The following is a 23109-nucleotide window of genomic DNA, read 5'->3' on the forward strand; positions in this document are numbered from 1 at the left end:
TCTGCCCTTGCTTCATTACCAGACTTAGTTTCTTGAGCAAAGCAGGTTTACAGATTATGTTGTTGTTCCAGTTGATTGTTCTCTCCCCAAAACACATGGATCGCTTCTCCCACATTCAGCAGTGGGACAGGAATATGAGAGGTATTTCAGTTCCTTTGTGTCTCAGGGAGTAGGACACAGGCTGGTGAACTCCAGGAAGAAGAGCCAAGCTCTCTATCAGTGCTGCTTTTGGCAGCAGACAGCAGCAAGTCAGATGTGGTGTCCATATGTCCGATCGGCCAGAGGTCGGCTCAGCCATCCACAGCTTGCACAGCCTGCACTGCTGGAGAGGGGAGAGCAGGGCACTGGGCAAAACCCTGCTAATGGGGCTCAGGAGACCTCACTCATCTGAGGCACCTCTGCCCCTGAACCCCAAAAAATAGCTTCTCTCACGGAGTTGTGGTTTAGGCTTGCACATGATGCCTCTCTACTCTAAACCTCTATGTCCATTCCTTCATTTTTTCATTATTTACACAACAGGTTTTGGTCCTTCCCCTTCTCTCAGTCTCTTATTTACCCCTTAAAGATGTCTGCCAGAAAAGGCACCACTTGTATTTTGGTAGTTATAGACTGGTTATCTCCTGAGACAGAGAAGAAAAGGAGGGGATGAAAGCAGGGGCAAAACTCTGTGGAAACTCAATGACCTACATTATCTCACTGGATATTATTGCTCTAAAACAATTAGGAAGATTAACGCTGTCAGCTTCATTTTAGGAGTTTTGATATACATGTATACTTTAGAGTATTTCATAAAGACTAATGTAGTCATCTGCTTTAAACACAGCAGACCTTTTGCTAATAATAGTTTTATTTCTCTGACAAGGTATAATCCACAGTGAAATATATATTTGCATGAATAGCCTTGATCCATTAAGGGTAAGAAAAGGGATTTAGTCAGTAGAAAGAGTTGCAAATTTCCAATATTAATATGCAGATTTAAGCTAAGAGGCAAATAATTTAAAAGCATTACTGTAGTCATCATTAAATGAAGAATTCTGCTTTGTCATTATATGACTTACAAGCAAAAGGGCATTTTAATAAATCACAACTCCTCCAATCTCCTTAATACCTAGACTTTTCCTCCCCCATTTCTGCTGATAATGTGAATTTCTAAATGATTTGTCTTGATTGTTGATTCACTCTCCTATTTTTTGAATTCTACTGTAGACTACACTCAAAATGAGTTACACTACAACATATCTTTCTTTTAGAATTAATAAAATCCAAAAGCATATATGCATAAGCAGTTATTTGAAAAGCTTTTCATACCAGTTGTCTCTTTTTTCTCAGAGTATATAAATTTATAGTCCTTAGGGTGGCTCAAGAAAGCCATCTTCTTGTAATCAGCAAGCCAGCAGCTAAAGTTCATTTACCCAGGCAACTGCTCTCCTGATGCCTTCTACACCAAAACCTACCTCCAATGCCTCTGGATTAGATTTCAAATTATTTTCAGAACATAAATGCTGAAAACATCCCAGAGTGCAGCTGGCACATTACTGGCAACAGTAAATGGTGTGGGTTTTAAGGCAGGTGGTGTCATTTTACTTCCATGTTTTACAATTTTTAAACTCTACCTATGAGAGGTCCAGTTTCACTGTCACTGCTGAGGTCTCCAAGTACTGTAGCAGGATTTTCAGTAGCTCCTCATAGCAAATGTGACATTATAAAATAGCATTGCACATGCAGACTCTTTGCCACCCATAGCTCTGGAAATCTACAGTTTTATCAGGCAGGAACTAGCCAGTTTAAACTTGGCACCCAAAGGCATTTCTTCCCTGCACAGCCATGGTTCTTCAGAACTTTCCACCCAACAGCCATCCTGAGTTGGGACCTGCACCCCTGCTGGGTGCTCTGAGCACAGCTGGCAGGGCAGCCCTTGCTTCATGGTGCTTGGAAAAGCTGTTCTCTGCCTCCTCAAAACTCTGCTGATTCTGTGAAGCTAAAGAACTCTCCCCAAAACCTTGTTGCTTTTGTGCTCTTTTATTTTTTAAAGCATTGAACCATATTTCTAAGTGTCTGAAGATCCAAATTGTAATTTATAAATAATATAATTAATATAATATAATATAATCTATATTGTATTACATCTATATAGAATATATATATATTATAATATATCATATAATATATAAAGCTCCAATTTATAATTTATAGAATTCTTCATTCAACACCAAATTGGGGCAACATGGGAGTCTCTTCATTAGTGTGCTATTTCTTTTTCAGAGGGCTCTTCAGAACAAAAAATGCCAATTTTTTGTTTCCAAATAGAAGAAATTGGATAGAATTGCATTAATTTCATGTTAAAAATTAATACATTTATATTTCAGGCGTTGATACACGCTTTACAAGTAATTTTGCAAGCAACCAGTTCATGACTGAAAAGGTTCAGGGTCATATTCAAACAAAGTTTTTAAGAATAATTTGTAAAGCACTTATGTTTGATATTTTGGTGTTATAATCAGGCTCCTTTTTTGTAGACTCCTGTTTTTCATATGTCATTATAATAAACGAAACCAAATTTTTAACATTCTCTCAGCTGTATTGGGACCACAGTAAATGTAATGGGGTGGAGAATGCAGCAACTCTGATCACGCAAGAAAATCATTTAATACCTAGAACCTAAAGTAAGGACAAAATATTCTGTGTCTGTGAAGCTGAAGCAATATGGAAGCTTCAGTTAAACAGAAATTTTCAGTTAAACAGATGTATGGGGGTTTTATTAGATCTACAAAGGTTATTGAGTTACAGAACACAGGGTCAAGCACAGCAACTACTGGGGAAAAAAGGCAGCAGCAGAATCAGTGTTTTTATTAGTCAAAGTGCAAAGACTGTAGATAAGGGGGAGTCACGATGACTGAAATCGCCTTTCACTTCCAAATGAACCCTGCACAGAGTGGCTGGCACACAACTGCAGGATGATTTGGTTAGGTCTGCATGACCATGTGTCATGTTATATGTTACCTTGCTGGAGAATTTAATTTATAAAAACTTCAAAGCTACGGCTATATTTATGCATACAGAGACAAACAAAAAAGATGAGAAAAATTATTGCCAAGAAATCCTCTCCTATGAGAATATTCTGCTTCAAGTGTGGTACCAGAATCAGGGATCTCCAGCCTGAATCCCTACAATAAACACTCTTTATTGCAAAAAAGTAACATATCATACCTTTTTCTGCTTTGGTCCTGTCATGCTTTTCAAGGAGGAGGTACCGAGGACTTTCAGGAAGAAAAGGCAGAATCACGACTTGTATCAATGATGGAACAATGATTGCTCCAAACAAGAAAGGCCACCGAGATTCCTGCAAATGGATGCAGACAGGAGTCAGTAGTACTCTCCCATAGTGACACTTGAAAGAAAAATAGCTTTTGTAGGAAATACTAATTTTTCATCATTCAAAGTATTGTGTCCACCACCAGAATGACATGTTCCTCCTAAGCTTAGTAAGTGCTTGGAAAACTTCCCTCTCAGATCACCTTACTCAAGGGCCAGGCCCCCAAACTACTTTCCATTGGCAGTTTTTATTTTACATTCTTTCACTTCAGCAAAGCCTAGAGCACCATGTTCTGCACGGTATGGGATGTAACCCACACCTCAAACCTGAAATGGAGCCAAGATAACCAGATAACTCCCAGAAATAATGGGTGGGGTATCTCTTAACCAAACTTTTCTCTTGCCCTTTTAGGTAAGAGAGGTATTTAAAAAAAATTCTCATGGGATGTGAAAACAATTTGAGGAAGTGTTTTTTTCAAACAATTTAAAGCTTGAGGTAATCAGTCACCCTAAAAGCTTGCATTACCATGAAGGCTTCAAGACCCTATTTCTTCATTCCTTTTTTCTTTTTATTTTTCACTTGAGTGGAAAACTTTATGTAATGAAGGCAAAACAAAAATGGTTAATACTGTTTATAGACAAATAAACCTGGATCTTATTTTAAAAAACAAAAAACTAAAGTTAAAACTTTAAAACCAGTCAGTAATCACATAAGCAAAGTGGGTACTGCTTTATAAAGAATAAGCTAGGAAAAATTTGTAGGGTGTTAGAATTTTTGACAATACTTCCAGATAAAAATCTTACTCTTGATCAGCACATCATATTTTCTGTAGGTTTTTTTTCCAGAATGTCAAGGATATTTCTTAAAGGAAAAAAGTATTCATTGTATATTGTTATTATCAGCATTTTGCCCACCTATGGAGACTTCCATGGAATAAGCTTACACTCCTTTTAAAGTGTCTCGTAGTGTATGGTCTATAAATTGGTCACATTTATCTCAAATAGGTCTTCTTGAAAGTGTTATTTTGAAAAAGGTATGAACAAGACTCTGAACTTATCCTTCACAATAAATGGCAAACCTTGCTACTGTAATGGAAAGCCCTTTATTTTTGCTACATAGGACACAGAGTTTCCTTTATTTCCTCTATTAAAGATTTCTGTTTTACTTTTTATCATGTTAACTTCTAAAATCTTAAGGTAAATACTAATAAATATGCTCCCATCTGCCACTTTGGCATTAATTGATGTGTAAGTCACTGAAGCCCATGGCAACTTCTCCATCCATTTCTAAAGATTTAATGTCTATTCTATTATGGAGTGTGTGTTCTACTTGCTTTTCTTTTAATTTACATTATGCAATGTTAGCTCTTTCCTCCCACTACAGAAAAGAAATTGTAGGACTAATATAAGTTTAAAGGATTCATTAAAATTGCTGGAAGTCAGGCTGAACATGGCCCTATCAAGAGAACTAAGAGAAGCAGGGAAAAGGAGGGTTTTGTAATCTCTTTAAGAAGGAGTAGAACAGGACATATATCGGGACAGTGCTCAGAAGCAGTAATAAGCTAAAGGCAAAAGACAGTGTAGGTGACTTTACCTCAGTTATCAGCAGTAAGGAGAAGCACACAGGCACTGCTGGGAGAAATGAAAACTACTACATCCCATTTTATTTCAGGAAAAAACTTAAAAGAGCATTAAATGTTTTAATTACAGGGGACCTGATTTCATCACCCACTCAGAATTGGTACTAATAACATTTCAAGATGGTAACATTTTCATTTTAAACTGTCACATTATGGATATTTGCTTAGGCTGGAGCATGAAAAACCTGGCTTTGATGTATTTACAAAAGACAGTTAAACAGTAGAGCAAGTTTGACAACCACAGACTCATTCAAAGGTTGATGCAATAAAGTGCAAAACTGCAGAGACAGAAGATTGGGTGGAAGGGAGGGAGATAAATCATGACATGGATTTATCAGCTGAGAGTGAGACAAGATTAAGGTGCACTGAAATACATTTAAGAAAACATTGCCATGTCAGAAAATCATCAGCTAAAGTGCAGAAAATGGAACTTACTGTAGCCATCAAAAGATGGAACAGAAAGTGGCATGGGGAAAAGTCAACAGGCACTGCTGACAGCTGAACTATCCATATCAAACTCAATAATCTATTTAAGCACCAGTTACATTTAATATTCTCAGCAATTAGGAAGATTTTGATAAAATGTGAAGACACTCAACACAGACCAGGTTAACAATATAAACATAGATAAATTTTAAAGGGAGAACAGAATTGTTAATGGGGTCATGCAACAGAGGTGGGAAGAAGTGCTGTAGTGCCCTGGATATGGGCACCCATTTTTTGAAAGATCTAGCATGGCCAATTAAATATCCCAGTGTGAGATGGATAACAGGATCAAAAAGACTGAGTAAGGAAATATGCAACTGTGACAGGCTTCACTCTCTGTTTCTCTCTAAATAATTTCACAGAAACAGAGAAACATAGAATGGTTTGGAAGGGACATCAAGGATCATCTTGTTCCAACCCTGCCATGGGCAGGGTCACCTTCCACTATCCCAGGTTGCTCAGAGCCCCATCCACCTGGCCTTGAACACTTCCAGGGCTGGGGCAGCCACAGCTTCTCTGGGAAGTCTGGTCCAGTGTCTCAGTGCTCTCACAGTAAAGGATTTCTTCCCAAGATCTGTGCTAAACCTCTCCTCTTTCAGTTTAATAATTTGATTTTATTTTCTTATGCATTTATTTTAAAAGCATAATCTGGACATAGATCCCACTCCCCATTCCCAACTGAGTGTCAGCCACTACTGCACAGTCAGGCTCCTTGTGTGCTCTCTGCCCAGAGTTTGGGTTTCTGTGCTGTGGAGATCCCCATGTCCCATCGAGCATCCTGACCCAACTGTTCCTGGACAAGATCCCACATCCTGTGGGAACATCTGTCTGTTCTAGAGCCACAGGGAGATGCCCATAACCAAACACCTTCTCCTGGGCTCAGGAGTGGCACAGGGCACTCCCCATCCCTGCTCTGCATCCCTGTGTAACCACCACAATGCCTCACAGAACTGTCAAGGGCTTGGCTACCTCTACCACTTGCAGGAGCTGGTATCAAAATAAACACTCTTTTCCCCTTTTTAGCGTTCAGTGCACAGGATGAACTGTGATCTCTCAGTGAGCGAGTCTATTTACCAGTCACTATTAAATAGTCACCATTTAAGTAGTTATTCTGGAATTAATTCTTTGGGGATGGGGTTGTGGTGAGTTTACTACAGTGCTGAACAACTTACAAACAGAAAGGACCTTTCTGCATAACTTTCTCGTGTAAAATGACACATTTTACTCATTTTGTATGTGGGGGACAAAGAGACAAAAGCCTTTGGCATCCAATGCAAGATGTTGAAAATATCCAGGAAACAGTGATTTGGTAGTCTCTTCTTTTTCATGTTCTATAAGAAGCAGGAACACTTTTAAAATTTTAGTTGGCAAAATATAATCACACACACAGACAGAAAGAATTCTATCTAGTCTAATTTTAGATGACCTGAAGCATCTTGCCTCAGCCTCCTGCTGCAGCTACAGAAGGATGCAGGTCTCTGTGATATTGTGTGTCACATCTGCCAGTCCCACAGGGACATCTAAGGTACCGTAGGGCATCAAGATGATACTATGTGCTTATATTCAAGTAATTGAATTTTGTCCTTTCTTGTAGAGACTTGGCACAAAAAATGCATATCAGAAATATTCCACTTTCCCCACAAAAAAGATTGTATCCCTGCTCAGAACAGACTTAGGGTAAACTTACTTAGGCATACAAAGCCCAGAATACTGCACAAATTCAGCATTTCTCTGTTAATCTTCTACCATACCACATAAAACACTCCTAAAAGTAAAGGACAACCACGCTGGCCTGGGGCCAGGGACTGAAAAAGCACTGAGATGGAACGAATTTCTTAGCATTAGAACTGTCTTTTCTTCCTTTAGTCAAGGGTATGGCACAGGGATGATGATCAGGAGGCAGCCGAGAACAGAGAACTTCTCCATCTCAGGCTTCAGAGCCTACTTACTCAACTAAGGTACAGAACAATTGCCTTCCTTGTACCCCTCCAAACACTGCTCTACATCCTCCTCTGGCTGCAGAGGATGCTAATCTCACAGCTATATCCCTGCTGGACACAATTTTCTCTTTGCATGACCATTTCTGTAACCCAGTTTGTCAAAACATATTTCAATAACAGTTACAAATTGCTTACCTTCCTGTTTAAAACAGAGGCAACTCAGATAATATGTGTATTCCACCTCTGTTCTGCACCCAGATGTGTATTTTTACAGGTCACTACTACAGCTACAGCTCTGACAAGAAGATTACTCAAGTATCAGTATCTTCCCAAGTAATAATCAGCACAGAAAGTCACCAGACTTAAGGCTGTACAAGTCTGACGTAAAATTCACAGAAATCAGCAGGAGATTTTTGTTACTGAGTAAATGGCCTTTGGATGAGAACTTAAAACAGCTTTGAAAGTGTCTGGTGTCTGAGTCCCACGATTTTCTCTTCACTAAATGGCATGTTAGATCATGTACTGAAAGGGAGAATTAAAGTATCTGTTACAAGTTCCTCCAACTTTTTGTTGGAGTAAGAACTAACCTTTTACTGCACACTTATATGACATAATTTGTCTTCATTTTTATTCATCTCCAAGAGAAGTAAAAAATTCAGAAAAAAACCAATGGGGAATGGGAAGCTTTCACATGGTATTATCAGCATCCAGCATATAAATTCAGCTTCTTTAGGAAGAAATACTAGAGATATACTGGAGCTAGGCAAAATTTCTGGTAGAACTTCCTTTCAGTGATGCATTTAAACTCCAGTTAGCATCCATAAATAACAAAATATAAAAATAGTAGATTAAAATAATTGAGGAAGATAAGACTCAGTTTTTCAAACATGAGAACATACTATTATTCTGATGCACTTGGGTACCTCAGATGTCCCTGTGGGACTGGCAGATGCAGCACATAGAACTCCAGAGGCCTGCATCCTTTTGGGACTGCAGTGGGAGATGAAGAAAAGTGCTCCAGGGCATCTAGAAATTGGATTAGATGCAAATCTTGTTTTATGTGATTATATTTTGCCAGACTGAAGTTATGAAAGTTAGACTAAGGTATATCAAGTTTAAGAGAAAAATAAACATAAAAATACCCAAAGCACGTTTGCTCTTTTAAGAACAACTGAAATGGCTGAATATTTAATCTTAACATATTTTTAAGGGCAAAAAATCTGGTTTGGACTTTAAAAAAACAAAATTGAATTAATTTTAATCTGGCATTTATTTCAATTTTTTTTAAAATACTTCAAAATACTAATCAAGAATATACCACCCATTTTTTTTTCCTTTTGCCAGCAGTTTCAAAAGTAAAGGCACTCAAGAGTAGAAAACACACCCTCCTACTCAATATGATGATTGCATGCTATCTTACAGTGCTTGACCAACTTACCATGGCATTAATATCTAATTTGTAAAGGCCAAATTTACATATTAGGACATGAATTTGCAATAGTGAGTAGTCTTACAATGTATAATAGAAAATAAAACTGAAATGTTAATCTTGAAGGTTAAGAACCTTCAAAAATATTTAAGTGGTGGCTATCTCCCCAGTGTGTGAAACACACTTGGAAGGAAGTCACAGGTCAAATTGTTTTAGATTTATTACTTAATAACAGATTTGTAAATATTATCAAGTACTGAAGCATTAAGGAAACATGCAAATCTGAAATGTTCACTTGCTCCTAAACATCTGAAGCAGAGTCCAACTCACACAGGGTAAGATAAGTTTTATAGACAGACACTATTTGTTATTAAGTCAGCTACAGTGAGTGAAAAACTCACCTTTTAAAGTCTGATAAAGTAGCAGAAAGTCATATTTTAAATATTAGTATAAACAAATACTCTAAGTTTAGTTACATGTGTTTCGGTGGATAAGGAGAAAATTACAAGCAACTGCTATCTGCCTCCACAGTGTTTTGATGTCTTTCTTTCCTTCACCCCTATTGAAGGATATCTTTCCAGGAAAATTGTCTACTGCTTTTCCAACTGACCTAATTAAGCAGAGAACAGCTAGAAATCTTCTTAAGAGTCAGGTGAGTGTTGTTTCACTGTCTATGAGTAACAGTCCTCACTGATGATAAACTTTCATCCCAATGTTAGATGCTCAGCCATTAAGTCTTTTGTTCATTGTTGAGTCTAAATTACATATCTACCTCCATTGTGCTCTTGTTTCCATAACCACACTTCCACTTTCAGACAACTCCTCTCCTGTAAGATGTTCTCCTGCCCAAATGCAGAACTGCAACTTTTCAGTATTACATATGGCCCATCAGCCATACATGGTTAAAACTTTGGGAATTGAAGCCTCACAGCACAACTTTAATGGTCTGAAACTCATTTGCAAATATGAAGATACACAGATGTTTTCCCATATATTACTTAATGAGTTCTGTACAGAAAAGGAATTAATAAATATCATTGTGTCTGTCGCAGGGTATCAATAAAAAGTTGATTTATAATCTCCAGTAAATGCATAATCTGAACTGATCCACAATAGATATAAACAAAGTACTGCACTTAATATCTCCATTAGAACTACATCAGCATGCACCACATTCCCCCAGCAGGGCTGGTATAACAGACTAGACTTCTTCCTATGGGTCCTACTGAACTATGAATATACAACAGCCCAGAGGGTCCTGGTAGCATTTCTGTACTTTTATCAGCACCACTAAGGCTGTGTGTGGTGCTTGCACAGCATCTTCCCTTGGCTGGATCAACCAGCCCTTGGGTGAGTTGACCTTCATGTCCCTGATCAGCAACTCACAGCTTGTATCGAAGTGCTTGAGTCTTGATAAAAGACTTGGAAATTGCTTCAGCAGCAAGAAACTTTGTGCCTTATGTGTTACTGTGAGAAGAGGATGGAAACCTCCCATTGCTAGAAAAGAAAATAACTGAGAATATTTGAAAAAAGTTTGCCATCTTCAAAATCACTGCTTCAAGCAATTCTTAATTGGCATGCCTGATAGCAGTTTGCAGGAAGTGCAGGCAGATACCAAACACCTGCTGAAATTAGTGACTATCTGATTGAGCACTGAAACCCCTCCCTCCCTCTGAGTTACTCTTCGTGATATCATCCCCTTAAGGATCTGAGCAGCCGCTCACAAGCACCAGTGTGTCTCCTGTATCTTTAGCAGAAGTCTTAAAACACTCTCCAGGGAAGGTTTTAGCTTTTCATTCAGAGCTCTGTATTTTACTACATGAATATAAAGCAGATTTGCTTCTGTGTTTTTAAAAGACTCAGCAGTCCAGTGAATTGGTAGGGACCAGGGTAACTTGGAATCACCTTTTGCAAGCCTGGCTCAATAGAATAGTGGTTTCTAGGAGTACCATGAGACCACACCCACAAACTCTTGCTCTAAACTTTGACAAATCCTTACCAAAATCCCCACAACTGGGAAGCAGAGCTGATGAGAAAAATTCCTGTGATTTTTCCCAAGTCCTACACTAACCTTTGCTCTTAAGAACTCATTATGAACTAGCAATGTATATACTAAAATAGACTCCACAAAGCAGCATGTTTCTACAGATACAAACAACTCCACCATCATCAGGGTCATGAATGAAGATACTGAACAGGACTGGAACTCTGGCTACACCACTAATTACTGGCTTCCAAACTAGACTTTGCTTCAGTTCACGGTATTTTTAGAATATAACTAGGCAGAGTGAAGATGTTATGGGGTTTTTTTTCTATTCTAGATAGCCAGATGTTTGAAATTATTATAAACAGGACATTTTAGGGTTTCAAATGATCCTGGAAAATGTTAAACTGGTGGAGGCATTTGTCTTTAATGGAAAGTACAAACACCTTTTTATATTCTGTTGACAGCATAAGGCATAAGCTGCTTTAATTTCCAGCACTCTGCCTGAAGCTGCAAGAGTTCACCTGTCTCTTATTGGCACAAGAACTCTCTGTTCCATATATCAAAATTCCCACTTGTATTTTAAAGAAGAATTTCTTTAACTATAGTCACTCAAGGAGAAGGTAAACATACAGAAGAGCTCACAGAAAGGTATTAAGAAACTGGTTGATTCATACTTTGTGCTATCATGCTAATGTGTCAGATTCATTTCAAGAGCACCCCCAACAGACCATTTTGCCATTGGTGTCCACCTGCAGGTTTCAGGTCCCTGGAGTGCTTTGGAATAGCTTTCTGTACTCATCTAAAATTTAATGACAGGTTTTAAGGAATTCCTGAATCTGAGTCAAGAGTATTAGGAAGAAGGATCAGTTAAAAAAAAGAAAAACAAAGGAAAAATCAAGCTGAATATGAAGCTTTGACAAGTAAAATCAAAGCTCATTTTCAGAACAGTCTTCAGCTGCACGGGTTGTACAACCTATTCCATCACTGTCTATTTTTGTGCAGGTGAAGGAGTGCTTTTAAAAGACCTTGGTAGAGCAAAATGAAAAATTCCTTCATAAACTTTTTTAAATCCACAGTGATCCTTCACATCAAATACATAATTTTTAAGAGGTCTGGTAAAGAAAATTAGTTTGACACAGCATCTACAGAAGCTTTTAGTTTTATCAAAACTATTCCTCAGCAAAGTTCACTTGTGTAAAAAAACTTGACAGGGACTCATCACAGAGAGGTTTCCTTACTAGACATATAGTACAGTGTCTGTGTCTATGGGGTTCATTGGTTCTTTTCCAGATTTAGCTCAATTTCCTGCAGAAATTGATGTTGATATTTATATCAGTAGCAGAATTTCTTTGCTAAAATAATGAGTTGTGAGTTTGGCCAGTGTCATCATGTGTCACAAACCTATTTCCAGCTAAATACCTTTTTAAAAACAGGTATTCCTTAGCCAAATATGCATTAAAGCTGCTAAAAATCCTCCAAAAAGTGTAATTAGGCTAATTAATATGTCTTCTGTGACAAAGACAATATCCAACTTATAAAGTTTGTAATTCTAACAATGTACATTAGAGTTTTGCAATAAATTCCAAATGCTTTTAAAGAAAGATTGAGAAGAGTCTAGAAAAGACAGCATGTCACTTCAAGATTAATACTAAACCTTCTGTGGTGCTCTTTGTTTCTGGCGCACTCATGCTTTGAGTGTTTCCCCAGCATGGGGTTACCCATAAGAGCTGTTTAACCCCAATTTTTCTCCTCAAGAAGCCACTTCCCAAATCTGGTCATTGCTGCTTGCTCCTGAACCTTGTACAGCTTGATTACACTCTTTTAGAAAAAGAATGACCAAATATACTCTACTTGCAACATTCAAGAGATGAACACATAGAGAATTTTTTTTTTTTCTGTTTAGTCTAGTTTTAATTTTTTTTTCCTTTAAACACTAACACACTAATAGAATTTTGTTCAGAAATGTTCCCCTGGTGAGTCTTAGAATGCAAGCAAAGCAAGGTTTTTACAGTAACATACTATCCACTAGGAAACAATGCAACCATGTAGTTAGACAAGCTCCTGGGTACACGACCTAGAAACACCCGAAGTGTATAAAGGAGGGTTGCCAAAGCAAACAAACAAACAAAAAAATTCCTATTTCTCCTTTGGTGTACCAGTGGCAAGCAGCTGTTCAGTCAGAGAAGCAGCCAGAGCAGGCCAGCCACTGGGGCCAATTCCATGGAAAACAACTGCAGCTTGGCAAAGCCTGACACCAGGCACAGGAAAAGGGGGTCAAAGCAGAGGTCTGAGGAGAGCATGGCAATGGCAGCTGTTTCAGCTTTACCTGTTCTGAGTAAATATACACACTGTGAAACATTTTTTTCTCTCTTGTACTCATACACAGATGAGACACTGAAGCTCAATGCATATTGACAATAAGAACACTGTGACTACTGAAAATGTATTCAGAAATTAAATCCTCTGTAATTTAAGGGAAGATTAAAGTCCACTCTCATTAAACAAAATGAAGCTGTAGAATAGACAGTCTGATGGTTTACAAAGTTTAGAAAATGTTACCATGCTAAGGAAAACCTGTGGAGCAGACAATTCCATGCAAGAGGAACTAGAGTTAGCTAGAGGGAGAGCTAAAGTTACACAGAATATACCAGAATCAGGCCAGACAATATCCCCCAAGACAGTAAGTGTAAATTTGAACTTTCAAAACTGAAGTTGACAGTGCATTGGCCTTTGCTTTGCAGGAGCAATCTGTCAGGAAAAATAGGCTGGGTGATTCAATTGCAGAATCAGAGAAACAGAGAGAACGAAAATACCTGAAGGGCAGCACTTGAAGAAGTGACAGTCTAGGATAGTTTGTCCTTATCTTATTATGTTTTTTTCCTTCAGTCAGATATATGGAAAGCTGCACATGCTGTACAACCAAAAATGGCCTGAAATAAATAATCGTGTAGCCAGTGGCAATAATTCAGCAGTGTCCACATTACAGCAGATAACATCATTGCACACCTGTGGGCCTGCACCAAGCTGACATCTGCAGATGCCATGGCTTCCTGAGGAATTAAGGACTCTGGCTCACAGAGCACAAGATGCCAGCACATGAAAATAAGCACACAGCTCTCAGCAGCTAGGATGATGGGGAGAAGCAGGTCACCAGCACATGAAGTCATTGTGCTCTGTACTCTGACCACGCTTTACCAAATGGGTGGCATTTCCCAAACTTTGGTGGAGACATTGCAGATAGGTTTTCTCATAGGTTATGACCTATAAAATCTGAATATTGAATAAAAAGCATTACTGTGATTTGTTGGATGGGAGGCAATTAGGGCTGTGGAAAGCAAGTAAGATTATCAAGTAAATGCAGTAGAGGACTATTGTCACAACTGCAGCTTTTCTCCTTCAAATAATAACTCTTGGTAAACACTGCATTCTGAAGAAACACATTCTAAACTTAGTACCTTTGATGACAAAGACAATAAAATTATATATATTCAGAATCAAAAAAATGCCTGTATTTAGGTGTTATGATCTTTATTAGATTGTAAATTTTTGTTGCATTTGCTCTTTTATACTATAATTTAAAAATTGTACATAGTCATATTTGTCTAGTTCATGTCAATATGGCAGGACACAGAAATGAATACTTCAGATAAAACATATCCAGGGAAAACAGGAAATATTTAATATAATTCTATTTTTTAAAGTATTATTCGATCTGGGTTAGCTGTATTATCTTGTTCTACTAGGTTCAAATTTAAACTAAGAATTATTCAAGAGAATAGCTTACACGGTGAGAAAGAGATTAAAGAGCTTGTGTTACTAGAAGAGGTGAAATTTAACCTAAAACACAAAAATCACAAGTGATGGGAGGAGAGAGGAAGCACACTGTAGAAGGTGGTGGGAAAAAAAAAAAAAACAACCAAAAAACCAGAAAGGTTCTAAGGAATAAATAACAGTTGCTCAAAAAGACTAATGAGAATAAGTTGACAGAACTGGCATGAAAAGATACCAGAAAGAAGTGAGAAGATTGTCAATCCTCAGCCTTTCCTGTAGAAAGCTTGGGAAAACTGAAGGAACAGGAAGGAATAGGAAACAGCCAACAGCCTTAAGGCACTAACCCAGCCAGAGCTGACCCTCAGCACTGCACCTGGGGCTGCCCACATGCCTCCTGCTGCACCCTGACCAATCTTGGCAAACAAAAGATTGCTAAAAATCAATTTAGGTCTGCTTAACCTACTTGATACAAAAAGCAGTAAGGACTTTTGAATTGCCTCAAGTAATACTAGCTTGAATAAGTAAATCTAGCTTTAGAGCTATTTTTATCACAGCTTCACATTTAAAGAGACACTTTTGCATTTGATAACAGAGGAAGTCATCACTTAGGTTGTTAATAAATGCTTGTTAACACTATGCCCCACAGCCAACATAAACACTTTCTTTTTCTGTGGAGTCTTCTACAGAACCACTGAAGGCAGCAACCTCAAATAATCCACATAATTGCATCAAGCTCCAATTTAAAATTTAAATTTTCTGCTCAAGCTACTTCAGCCAGGATTCTGTTCCAAACATCACTCTGGTGAATTTCAGCATGCAACTATTCACATAATATTTACAAAAAATCATTATTGTAGCCATATTTTCTTTGAGATTAAGCCACTCTATTCCTTCTTTCTCATGTTAACAAGGGGCAGTCAGTTCCTTCCCTCCCTTTACTTGACCACACAAGCAATGCTGCTGTTACCTCCTCCTACAAGAAGCACCTCAGCTGTGCTGACATCCCTTCTCATGTCCATCCCTTTTCCAAAGAGTCTCTTCCAGCAAGACACTCATCTCTGTTTTTGTCCCTCCTTTCTCCAAAACCATCAGTGCTTAGACACTAAGGTTAAAAACCTCTTAAATATTTGCTCAACTTATAAGTAACAGACACATGACAGATCTCAGCAGAAAACTTCCAAAAACATGACAGAAGACAAATATTAGTAACTAGTATTATTTACAACAAATTCTGATAAGAAACAAACAACTACAGAGCAGCAAAATAAAAACTGCCTCCCACTGAAGGAGTTTCAATGGAAACCCCACAAACATAGGGAAAAAATCCTGGCTTGACTGAAACCAAGAGAAATTAAAAGAAAAGACCCGCCCACATATACAACTAGAATATTCAAGTTGCCTCAAATAAATTGGCTGGAAATATTGTAATTCACATCAGCCAAAACTTTGCTTCTTTTACATGCTGATGTTACCCATCTTGAAAAAAATAATTCTACAGATAAAGCATATTTCTTCTTACATAAATTTATGGCTGTCTTTAATGGTGTGATATTAATTAATTTCACACTAAAGCAGGTTGTAGAAGCAGAAACACTACCTCCATAATTTGGTAGCGGCAACAATGGTGATGAAAGGAAGGCAAAAAGAGAAATAAAACCAGCAAGAATGAGCTGGAATCAAGGAATAAGAATTTTCATGACATCTCACCTTTAAAAGTGTATGCATGTCTCAAAAACCCAAATTAGAAAAAACTCCTCCTACATAAGGGCTGCCATATTCTAAGCAATCAAATTGGCCCCTTGAAATTTCATACACTCATCTGTAATAGACTTGCTTCCAAGGCAAGAGAAGGGACATCTGTAGAAGCCACTCAATGAAAGCTATCTTAAGTTTTTTCCTAAAATCTGTTGCTTTGGATGGGCAGGGGACAAATCTATCCTTCAATAAAGGGTAAATTGAATCAAAAAATTTGCCCTCAGGAGAGCTGAACAGAATAAATGGACAGAATAAGAAAGCTGGTCAGGCAAAAATAAAAGTGTCAGGGAGAATGGTATCATGTATTTACAAAGGAGTTGCCTTTGGATAGACGGAGAAGGACAAGCTCCTCTCGCTTTCCTACTCCTTGCTACTTTTTCTGGCTGTCAGAAGGGATTCTGTATTTAAGTTTCAGTGTAAGAGGATTGCTGCAGACCTTTCCTCCACACTGCCTTGAAGATTCATCTCTGAATGGAAAGCACCTGGTCGGATCAGATGACCACTGTGGTTCCTTCCAACTTCTCCTGTTGTGTGAATCTGTATTTCCAATTGCCAGCTTGATAAAACTCAAGTTCATTTATTCAGAGTAATGATGACATCCAGTGGCCACCAAGTTAATCTCAGCCTATGACAGCAAAACAAGTCTTATCTGAATAGATAATCTTTCCATAAAGGTGTGTGTTAACTCTGCTTTTCTATCACTTAGTCTAAAAACAGGACAAATTAAGGATTGCACTAAAAGGTACACTATAATCACCAAGCAAGAGTCTTCCTGTTCAGGTTCCCATAATAACTCTAACCAAGCCTTTTTTAGTTCTATCTCACATTGAAAAATTAGAGATCAAAAATATAAAAACTCTTAAGCATTCCCATGGTGTCCAAAGAAACTGGAAACCAGAAAAAATAGATGTACATCAAGAAGGGGGGAGAAGGAGATCTGTATAAGGCAGTGCACAAGGCACTCAAGCTGTTGAAATTGCCAGCCACATCTATCAAACTAAGTCATGCTTTTAGTACATGCTTCTAGAAGACATGGAAGAAATTACTTTTCAAAGTGCTTCAAAAAATAAATATTTCTGTTTTCCACTTTTGCAAAGAATCTAATCAAAACATGAAAATATGACACTTAGAGCATGCTTGTGTTCTTTGATAGAAAAGGTCTCTTAAATACTTACTTGCCCAAATATTTCTGGAAGCCCCAAAACTTGACCAGTGAAAACACCAATACAAATGAAAATTGCTGTGACTTGACCCAATGAACCACGGATTTCCTTAGGAGATATTTCACTCAAATACATGGGGAGAGCACTTAAGGAAATGCCTACAAAGGAAGAACAAAACCCATATATTAAGTCAAAACATTTTTATTATACCTGGTATGCAACAAATTTCTATTGAAAGGCGCCTGAGTGATAATCTGCTCACAAGAGTGGCATAAAAACATGCAAGGAACAGAATTATATCTATCCACAGATACCATGAATTATTTTCCTTGTATGTCTAATTACTCTCACACCATTTATTATCTATGGGACTGATTATCTGTTACAGATCTACAGCGATGTGCGTAGGCTGCTTTTTGATGTGGACCCCCAAAGGTTACTCAGAGATGAGAATCTCCAGGAGAATAGATTTTATGTTTTAAATTTGCTCATCCCAAAACAAGCAAAATCATGTTAAGACTGTTGTGGGTAAGGGAAAAAAGCCCAATGCATCAGTCAGACAGAGCAGGCATTGTCAGATGAAGTATTTTTACTGTAAACAGTATTAACAGATGTTCCTCTCAAAACAGGCTTATAGCTGCCTGAACTCTTCACAATAGGCATAAAATAAGAGTTGGAATACTGCTTAAAGCCAGGAGCAGAACAAACAAATGCATGAACTTGGTCTGTGCAATGACAACATTTGCACAGCTCCAGAAATTTGGTTTCTTGATGGTAATCTGAGACAAAGATTAGCAGAAACCCTTCCTTCTAGCTGCAAGATTATTCTGGAGCTGCAGTGCCTCCATGGTTTATTTTCAGACTGGGAAGACCATAGGAACAATTGATGAGGTGTCAAACCTTCCCTAGTCCTGCAGGTGCATTAGCATGGGATCCAACGACTTGTAAACACAGCAAAAAGCAGTGTTCATAAACAGAATACACTCTCCTAGTCAAGGGATTTTCATGGCATGGAAACAAATACATTCTACCATGGCAGGAAGAGGAAAGGTAGGGAAACAGCCGTGGTGAGCATCCATTCCAGTGTCTCCTCCAAGCAGATCCACCAGCTCTTCACGTGCCATTTTGTCCCAGTGAAATCAGTGTGGCTACAGCTAGTCCCTGAAATACCTCTTTGATGTCAAGCAAATTCTAACCGGGGAAGAGGAGAAAGTGTGTGCATGGCACAAGCATTTCAGTCATGTAGAGTGTGACCAAAGCTTACCTGCATCAACACCCATGATAATGCGGCCCAGTATGAGCATTTCAAACGACCCCGCCAGCAAGGACAGGGACATCAACAAGGCAGCTGCCACTGCAAACACGTTATTGAGCACCAACGTGCATTTCCTAAAAGGCAAAGATGGCTTAGGCAGAAACCAGCGTCATGGCAGTTAAATCTAGTTATATTAGAAGCACACTAAGCTCTTATTCATAAATATCTATAAATAAAAAGTGCCTAACAAATGCTGCCTCTTAGATGAGTAGAGTTCTGAAAAACAGCACTATACCCATGTGGATACAGTTTCAAACCTATACCACAGTTTAAAAGAAAACATAATATAGATAACTGAAGAGCTGTACTTCAAAAGCCGATTTATGTATCCTAAAAACACAAGTGCCAGGCCTGAGGCTCTGTACATGCATATAAATAAGCATACTCTGGATGGATGTCTGTATGGAGAACCCAAATAATATAATTCAAATAGCAATAACCTGATATAACTGCAGGCACTTTAATGTTCCATACAGTTTTTGACACTTCAAGAACTTCCCAGCTGTGACATCATCTATGTCATTATAGTTCATCTGTAAATATTTGATATTAAAACCATACATTGAGGAAAATTACTTCCTACTTTTAAAGTTAGGAAAAAATATTTGAGCTCATTGAAGTAATAAAAATCAACCCTTTTCTAAAAGTTGTTGGAATTAACCAAAATACAGATTTACATATTTCTTCCCCACTTTTAAAATTATTTCATGCTATAACAGATAAGTTAAATAAAACATTAAATTGAAAATTTAAGTTAAATAAAACATTAGGGTTTTTTTCAAATAAAATAAATGCTCTTTATGGCAAATTATTACTTTGTTAAAAAGGATTAACAAAATCATGACAATATATTTTAAAATTTTCAAAACATCTAAGTTTCTCATTTGCCAACAGCTTAGTTCCTTTTAGTCTTCATTTTTCAGAACTTTCCATTCAAGTTTGAGGGATTAATTAAAAAGGAGTGAGTAGCAAGGCTGTCTACCCCTTTCCTTTCTAGAGAACAGGTGAAAAACTGTCCCACCAGTTCTAATTTTTTTCAACATGTTATTATTTATAATATTTATACTTATATATCAATATTATATAATAATAGCAATATTATAACAATTAATAATTAATATAATTTAATAATTTAATGTTTGATTTATATATTAATATTATATATTAATATATAAACAAAATATTATATTATAATATATATATATATTATAAGTTGTAATCAACTTATTACACCCATTGAAAAATTTAGCCAATTTCTCACAACAGAGGCATACCTTTTTGAAAGGAAATATTTTTTGCACTTGTATTTTTAATTACTCTTCCTCCTTTCTTAGTGAGTTTTGAACACTGAATTAATAACATGGCTTGAAGACTGAAAAATGGGATACAATTCATTTAAAGTCTATACAACATAACTGTCAGAGTGATGACTGCACTATTTGGAACAGATTTTTCAGATGGATATATACTCTGAGATGGCTGAAGTGATACAAATAATGACAAAAATGGAAAAAATGTTTATTCAGGTCAAATAAGTTTTATACATTCATCTGAAGATATTGCTTTGTTCTCCTTTAATTTAAACAAAAACTATAAAATACATATATTTTGAGAAAAAGTTGGCCAGCAAACTCTTATACTATGCAGCTGAGAACAGCACAGCCTAACTAAACATGCTAAGAACAAAGACTTTGGCAGGCTGGAAAGGAAGGAAAACAAGAAATCACTCTATTTAGAGTGTTACTATGGAAAGTTGTGTCTATGGCAAGGCTCTGGAAGTGTTGGGGCTGCAGGGGTGGCTTCTGTGGGGAGATGGAGCGAGGGTGTAGCAAGGTCAGTGGAAGAGAGGGTGATCCAGAACTGAGCCAGGACATCCCCAGAGGGACTGTGTTTCATGGGGATCCATTCTGGAGCACAGGAGGAGTGAGGAGCAAGGAATGGCGCAGGGAAGTTGCTGCACACTGACCCTGACCCCTTGCACTGTCCTTTCTCTCACTGAAGGCACTGAGTGTGACCATTGCCTGTGGTACCAAGAAGGAGAGGAGCCTGTTGTGATGCTCAGCCTAATATGTCTCCCTAAAAGCGACCTGAACAATTCCTTGAGCATATTGGTCTGGGTGCTCAGGATAAACAACAGCAGACCCTCTTCATTAGAAGAGGAGAATTTAAATTACCAAGTGTCAAAGCCACATCTGAATGGGAATTATGTTTATGTGGATGAAGGTTCCCTTACAAAAAATTACTCTACATGTCTCTTGAAGTAAATAGGGCCTATGAATCCAGTAATTTGGGATTTATGTTTTTAACCTTACAGCAATATGATTCAAAAGTGTTCTTTTAAAGTCATACATTATTTCTGACTAGTGCTTTTAATCCCCCTTAGCTCATTATTCTGTGTCAGTGTAAATGGAGCTCAGCTTCATCATACCTACAGCCCTCCAACCTACACTTGAGCAATTTAACAGCAAAGTATTTTATTGTTCTGTCAACATTTCACTGTGTGCTCCTCAATTACCATAATGATGCGTCAGTCTGGGCTCCTAGACCAGACACACACTGCAGTGTGAACAGCAAACTCAAGAACCAGTCTCTGGTGAGCAGCCTTTCTTCACACAGCCCCTTCCCATCTCTGCTCCAGCACTCATCCACTGTATCTGTAACAGAGCTGTTCTCATGGCTTAATGGAGACAAACATAACCAACAGGGGCAGAGTCTGCAAGTGTAAAGGCCTGCCCTGGAAATGTGACCAGCACAGGTAGAAGTGGTGTATCTACGACAGATCAGCCACCATTTTAACAAATCTGCACAAAAGGTATTCCACTCCTCACTGAAAATTCTAGCCTTCTGTGAACCCGTTTTTACTTCATTTATTTTAATAAAGACTCAGCAATATTCTGACAATTAATCAGTCTGAGTCAGGCACAGTTTAATATTTCTAACAAGTATATTAAAGCCAAACATATGATTTGGCAGAAGAAATTGAAACCCTAAAAAAAGTAAATAATATAACTATGGAAAATATTTAAAAATTGAAAATCAAGCGCTGAAGTGACAAAATAAATTCATGAAGAATGGGTAACAGCTAAGAATACTGACTTGCTGTAAGCATGAAATGGAAAAACCTGAAAATACCCTCTTTGAGATGAAAAATGACATATGGACAAGTTGGGAGAAGGAGAAAGAGACCTAGGAAAGTGCAATCTTATGGAAATCATCAAAATGTAAAACAGCAATGTAAGAACACTGGAGGTTTACACTTATATTTAAGCCTCCATGATGATGTTCTCCTGTGATTTAACTGACCAAAAGATATCAAATAATACTGAATTTACAATTAAGAAAAATCCAAATGAGCAGCTATGATGAATGCTACAATGGCAGGGGTTTTTTTCAGCGCCCTTCTAAATATAGATAAATAGTAAATTAAGTTCAAAATTCTATTTAAAAGACTGTATGACACAAAAATTTGACAGAAATAGTATCTGCAGCAAAAATGCAAGCACACACCAATACAAGCACTCCTAAAATACTCATATTCTCTATGGTCAAGACTTGGTCAAATGCTGCACTGTACAGAATGGATGGTGTACCCCTTCTTGGGAATGGCCATACATGAACTTCATCCTAGGCCAGTTCTTCAAACTGTATTTTAAGTTGACACAAAGACTGAAAAAAATCTGAAGTAATGAATTGAATTTAAGGGATATAAATTGAAGTAAATTTTTATTACCACATGACAGCAAATGCTGTTATGAAGCAAATGAGATATATTGATAGTTGTGTTTGTTTACAGTTAGATACTCAGTAGACTCAGGAACAAGATTCTGCTAGTCCTTTGTGAAATCATTCCTATTTTAGGGTATTTTCCTTTGGCACACTTGACAAGTCACACTCCTTGACATCTCAACCCACTGCTCGTTCAGGATAAATGGCTTCTGTGACTCAAATGATGCACAGTAAGTTTTCAGAATGGAAAGATTTTTTTTTTTGTTTTTTTAATTATTTTTTATTTAATAAAAGTAAAACTTTCTAGAGAGACTAAGAAAGAAACTACTTTAGAAAATGCAAGCTTTCCAGAACACCTACCTTCCAAAGAACTTCACAATTGGAGTAACAATAATGGCACCCACAAGGCCACCGATGGCAAAAATAGAAACAGTTATGGACCAGAGAAGCGTCAGCGTGCCTTCATCCACTGAGAAGCCATACCTCCTCTCCCAGGTTTCATTGTAAAACTTCTTGATATACTGTAAGAAAATACATAATAAAAATATGTGAAAAAAAGATCACATTTTGGGAATACAGCTGAAC

The 23109-nt window shown here is 37.6% G+C and overlaps 1 protein-coding gene across 2 annotated transcripts in view; it reads right to left on the bottom strand.

The window, feature by feature from the left end:
• SLC2A9 (solute carrier family 2 member 9) overlaps nucleotides 1-23109 on the bottom strand; it is a 90033-nt gene that overhangs the window by 52333 nt on the left and 14591 nt on the right. For both annotated transcript variants that reach the window (XM_005517839.3, XM_014263253.2), the window contains 4 exons: nucleotides 22885-23045; nucleotides 18748-18872; nucleotides 17496-17641; nucleotides 3208-3340 (listed from right to left, as the gene is read on the bottom strand). In XM_005517839.3, the coding sequence (XP_005517896.2) occupies nucleotides 3208-3340; nucleotides 17496-17641; nucleotides 18748-18872; nucleotides 22885-23045 (565 nt within the window). The remainder of the gene's footprint in view (nucleotides 1-3207; nucleotides 3341-17495; nucleotides 17642-18747; nucleotides 18873-22884; nucleotides 23046-23109) is intronic.

Source organism: Pseudopodoces humilis, chromosome 6 (assembly GCF_049639895.1).
Source record: "Pseudopodoces humilis isolate 2021_Gansu_Grassland_sample_001 chromosome 6, ASM4963989v1, whole genome shotgun sequence".
Lineage (NCBI taxonomy): Eukaryota > Metazoa > Chordata > Aves > Passeriformes > Paridae > Pseudopodoces > Pseudopodoces humilis.